The sequence below is a fragment of the Pollicipes pollicipes genome, unplaced genomic scaffold (assembly GCF_011947565.3).
Source record: "Pollicipes pollicipes isolate AB1234 unplaced genomic scaffold, Ppol_2.1 Scaffold_5724;HRSCAF=6776_pilon_pilon_pilon, whole genome shotgun sequence".
Classification (NCBI taxonomy): domain Eukaryota; kingdom Metazoa; phylum Arthropoda; class Thecostraca; order Pollicipedomorpha; family Pollicipedidae; genus Pollicipes; species Pollicipes pollicipes.
In genome coordinates, this window is record NW_023596746.1 from 907,553 (window position 1) to 912,855 (window position 5,303).

The window sequence follows — 5,303 nt, forward strand, 5'->3', positions numbered from 1 at the left end:
CTCTTTTGCGTCACATACACCATAATTATGGCTTAGATGCGTTTAGTGTAACTTATATTGCCCCAGCGTTCAACGTTTCCAGTGTGCGATACCTCGTGTGGTACGCTTAAGGCCTCGGTGCGAGGCGTATTTGTGCTGCCAATAACAGAGCTTCAGTAAAGACACAATGCTTCCGTCCTGTTGTTTTCTCAGTGAGAAAGGCTTTTGTCAAGGATGTCTGACCATTCACCGGAATCGAGTCCAGACACAGATCTCAGAGAGCAGGTGACCACGAAAAAGAAGAAAAGACTCTACACACCACGAACGCGAACGAGACGCATTATAACTGCCGGGCCTTCTCAGAATCCTGAAGTTCCAATAGCCGAGTCCGATCTACTCGACTTCAGAAACCGCGTTTCACCACCACTGCCGCGAGGGGAATTGCAAGCATTACCTAAGGAGTCACAAAACCTGACATCAGAATATGACGCATCGTGTGAGTCTCTCGACATAAAACATCCCGAACTAGAATCCCGAGACCCCACGGAGTCGGAAGCGACGCTGACCCCGGCGGGATTGCGATGTCAGGAAAGTATCGTGAACGACGACCCACAGGAGGGACTACCTCCGAATACAAATGTCCACCTCTCCTTTGACGCTGGGTACTTGGCATCTTCTGATTCACAGTCCGCCTCAGACTTTCGCACAGTTGTGGAAAAATACACCCAAGACCCGGACGTTGCACAGTGGAACCAGAACAGAAATCCAGAGATTCGGATTCATCATCAAATCATCTACGACCGATTCCCTGATGGTCTGGCAGCTTTTGCGGCCAGGATTGGCCTGAGTGCTGTGCCACCAGTGGATGGCGTACCTGAAACTGGCATCGAACCGGAGAGTGCTCGACAACGCTATCGCGAGGTCGGCCAGACCAGCTCGGGCGGCAGCATGATGGACAGTTCGGTGTCCGTGAAGCAGGAGCCGGATAATGAGCCGGCGGCCCCTACAGACAGCCGCAGCGATGTCTCGGCCAACCACATCGACGCACCGTACGACGAGGGCTTCGAAGCCATGCTAATCACGCGCATCCAGAACCGGATCCGAGAGCTAGGCGGCATCGGCGAGTACGACCTCTCCGACCCGACCGACCTTACTCCCGCCGGCCGCCAGGTCAAGCAGCGGTTCGGCTTCCTCATCCAAGACGGCAGCGACGACGAGCAGGCCGGCCCGCCGTCCGTGCTGAAGAGCCGAGAGCGCGGTCGGCGACGACGGCGGCGCGTGCCCGACTGGATGCTGACGGATGTGCCGTCGGACGAGACGCTCCGGACCGACCCGGCCGCCCAGTCGTCGGCCACGTCGGTCAGCTCAGAGCCGCCGTTCGCTGCCACGCACCCGCCGCGCCGCTACGTCGGCTCGCCCGAGTCCGAGAGCGAGCTGTCGGCACTGCGCGACGTCCGCGCCGAGGGCGGCGACGAGTTCGTCGAGGCGGTGCTCTGGCGGCTCCAGGAGAGCCTGCGTGCCAGCCACAACTTCCGCGAGTACCGCGACTCGGTGGCGCGCAAGAGCGACTACGAGCGCCGCGCGGAGCGGCACCACCAGGACACGGCCAGCGACGACACGGACGAAGAAAGCAGCAGGAGCAGCGCCGGTCGCGTCCACTTCCAGAAAAAGGTGCTGGTGCGTCCACTCGGCAAAGACCCGCTGCTCACCGAGTACCGGCGGCCTTACTCCAAGGTCTCTAAACAAAAGCTCTCCGCCGTCAAGGAGTACAACCCTGAGCCAGATGACCCGGATTACGAGGACTCGCTGAAGGACAAGACAGAGGCGGAGGCCGCGAAGGCGGCGGCTGCAGCGGCGGAGGCAGACCAGACGGATGCTGCTCCGACGACGCCGCCGACCGCGCCGGCACCAGCGCCCAAAACGCAACCGGGATGGAAGAAACTATTCGTAATTATCTGCTTTATTTCTGAGTGAGATTGGTTCTTCAAGCCGCAATCAGCAGCCACAGCGTTTAGTATTCATGTTGCTTTGGCGGTGAAATTGCACCCGTAGAATGCATGCGGGGAAGGGTGATATCGTAACATATCAGCGTAGGGGGATCTAAATGTACGGATTGAGACCCTAAAATCTCGCGTTTCTCACGCTTTTTTGAGAGCATGCTGGATACAACAAAAACATTCCTTCAGCTAATGCAATCCGAAATTTATTCCAGAACATGCACCGACGGGCATTTGTCCGGATTGTTTCAGTGTTGTGTTGGTGGGGCGGAGGAACCAGCCGCCAAAGCTCCACCTCCTCCAAAGCCTGCAGCTGCACCACCAGCTCCACCAGGCTCCACCAGCTCCACCAGCAAGTTGGCAAAACAACCTGAAGTGAAGCGAAAGAGACGCAAAGTCAAGAGCCTGCAGGTGAAGGACTTGGACCCGGACACCCCCAACGAAGAGCTCCGGACGCTCCACATGATGTTTGACGACCAGCTGGAGCTATGCAAGCTGACCGATCCGGACACGGATCCAAGTCTAGACGACCCGTCAGAGCTGTCGGACCCCGACTCTGAGCACGAGACGCCCTGTTTCGCGGACTTTCTCAGAGCATGCGGACTCCCGGATGCAAAGGTCGACGACTATATGAAATACTACAAGACTCACAAAGGTAAGGAATGATTATGGTCCATAATGGTCTGGTCACAAAATATCTTAAACGCATTTAAAGTAAGAATTCATGTCTGGCTTTATTCCGTTTCGTTCTATAAACAGAGTTTCAACCATTTGTCGCACTTTTGCACCATGGGCCGTGCAACGATCACAACGGGCGGCTGTGTCTGGCCTTTGCCAGGCACGTCAAAGATTCTGAGCTCGTAATGGACTCGGTGCGGGTGAACAAGGGTAGTCACCCATCATATGTAGGTAAGGTTTTTCTTTAAACCTGAATGCACTTAGCACTCGCCGAAGTGCATGAACGTGTGGGCAGCACATTAGAGTGCAAGTTAACAGCTATCAGACCGTTTAAAACCCAAACCAGATGCATTACCATGAGGATAGTCTGCTCTACAGAGCGGTCAGAGCCTTCAAACTACCAAGTCCGTATCCAATAGAGCCCGCGTCCCCGTCCGGGAGCGCTGAGCCTTCTCGTCCCGGCAGGGCTGACCGACAGCGGCCACGGCGACTGGGCAGGCACGGGTCGAGGCTCGAGTGACCGGCCGTCCAGCGCCAGCAGCGGGGACGACCCCAGCTGGTGGGACAAACGCGCCCGCGAGCGCCGTCAGGACTACCGGCGCAAGCGGCGCGAGCACCGCGAGTACCAGCGCCAGATCGAGACCCAGCGCGACCTGGAGGTGGAGAGCCAGTTGCGCCGCGCGCTCGAGACGCAGCGCGAGCTGCTGCGTGAGCGCGAGGTGCAGCGCGAGATCGAGCGCACGCGCGAGTCCAGTAAAGAGCGCAAGGAGCTGCACCTGGAGGAGGAGGTGCTGGAGAAGGAGCTGCTACGGCGGCTGTTGGCCGAGCTGCAGAACGAGCAGGTGCGTGCCAGGGATCGCGAGAAGCGTAGGGTGGTGGCCAGGGTTCTGGAGGAGGAGCTGATCACGAGGCTACGCCTGGAGCTGGCGAGGCTGCGGGAGAGGAGCGAGGAGCGGAAGGGAGCATATTCCACGCAGCTGCTGGAGGAGGAGGCCAACACCCGCGAGCTGAACAACCGCATCGAGGAGCTGCGCAGGCGGATGGAAGAGAACAAGATTCTGAGGGATTATGAAAGGGACGAGGAGCAGCAGAGACTCCAGCTGCTGGAGGAGCTTCTCGTCAAGGAAAGGCGACGAATGGACATTCATGATGCCCAGCGTCTGAAAGAGCAGGACTTGGAGGAGGCGGACAGAGATCTCCTGATGGACATTGAGACTCAGTCCGGGGAGGATGAAGCGAAGAGTCAGAAAGCGTACGAGGAATGCGCAAGGGAGGTTGTGAGGAAAAGTGAGGAGCATAAGGCAATACGTTCAAAGCTCACTGGTGAAATTCGCAAAAGAGAGTTGGTCAAGCGCAAATTGATCTCACTTCAAGATATTGAAAAGACAAACCCACGGCTTTTCCAGTTGGCCAAAGTAATGGAACAGGTCAGCAACGAAAAGGGTTGCGTTGAGCTGGAGTACGATGAAACTGCGTCCTCTTCTGGAATTCTGAAAAAGGAAAGCATGTCTGAGGGTGAAGGGATAGCGGACCAAGAGCAGGGTACCAAACAAGACTCGAAAACCGACGGGGAAGCAACCGATGGTGAAGCGGGGGAGGGCGTGCCAGGCTTGTCAGAGGATGCGTCCGAGTCCCCTGGCGTCGAAGCGAACATCAACGAAGAGGGCGCCGCCACGGAAAAGGCTGACGATGGGGCTGAACAGTCTGCCGAGGCTGCCGGGGACGAAGCATCTTCCAAACCGGGTGCCCCTGACGGAGCCACCGACCAATCAAAAGACCCGGATGTGAAGGATTCCGAAAATGTAGAAAAGGCGTCTCCAGTGGACGCCTCACCCGATGGCGAGTCTTCTGCCCGTCCCGAGGGTTCGGGGGCCGCCGGCGAAGAGGCCGACACAGTCGGTGCGGACCTGGTCGACGCCAGTCCAGCGCCTGCTGCCGATGAGACGGCTCCGACAGCTCCGGGGCCGACGGAGGCGGAGACGACGGCTCCAGGATCGTCAGACGGCACCAACCAGGCCGAGGGTGCGCCCGAGGAGGCGGAGGGCCCGCGGCTCCAGGAGTCAGCAGTGCAGGTGGCTGCGTCGGCACCGGGGGCGGACGGCGGCTCGGCCGGAGCGCCGGCGGTGGAGCAGGGCGGTGGTGTGACGGAGGGCGGCTCGTCCGAAGCGGCGCCGGCGACGGAGCAGGGCGGCGGTTCAACGGAGGGCGGCTCGCCCGAAGCGCCAGTAACGGAGCAGGGCGGCGGTTCAACGGAGGGCAGCTCGCCCGAAGCGCCAGTGACGGAGCAGGGCGGCGGTGCGACAGACGGTGGCCCATCTGAAGCGCCAGCGACGGAGCAGGACGGCGGCGCGACGGGCGAAGGCTCATCCGAAGCGCCAGCGACGGAACAGGACGGCGGTACGACAGAGGGGGGCTCGTCCGAAACACCGGCGACGGAACAGGACGGCGGAGCGACGGACGGCACGGCTGCGGTGGTAGCTGTCGTGGTTACGAACCAGGAGGGTCTGGAGGTGGAGCAGCCGGCGGCGGCAGCCAGCCGTAGCGACGAGGTCAGCATCAGCTCTATGTCAGGCGTCAATGATCTCTATGAAATTGAGCACGGCATGAAGTAAACGTCGGCCCGGCTCAGCGCAGACGGGTCTTTTTGGC

General features: G+C 59.5%; 1 protein-coding gene across 1 annotated transcript; it reads left to right on the forward strand.

Moving 5' to 3' along the window:
• Positions 1-217: 217 nt before the first annotated feature.
• LOC119102273 (nuclear receptor corepressor 2) lies at positions 218-5,303 on the forward strand. The gene is made up of 3 exons (XM_037225640.1): positions 218-1,926; positions 2,229-2,631; positions 3,120-5,303. Exons 1-3 carry the CDS (start codon positions 928-930, stop codon positions 5,264-5,266), a joined length of 3,549 nt encoding a protein of 1,182 aa, XP_037081535.1. The 5' UTR covers positions 218-927; the 3' UTR covers positions 5,267-5,303.

Bases quoted from the DNA above. Each gene is read 5' to 3' on its own strand.
- LOC119102273 (XM_037225640.1), top strand. From the start codon at position 928: ATGATGGACAGTTCGGTGTCCGTGAAGCAGGAGCCGGATAATGAGCCG. The intron at 1,927-2,228 runs GTAATTATCTGC...GGATTGTTTCAG, and splicing joins CGGGATGGAAGAAACTATTC to TGTTGTGTTGGTGGGGCGGA. The intron at 2,632-3,119 runs GTAAGGAATGAT...TCGTCCCGGCAG, and splicing joins ATACTACAAGACTCACAAAG to GGCTGACCGACAGCGGCCAC.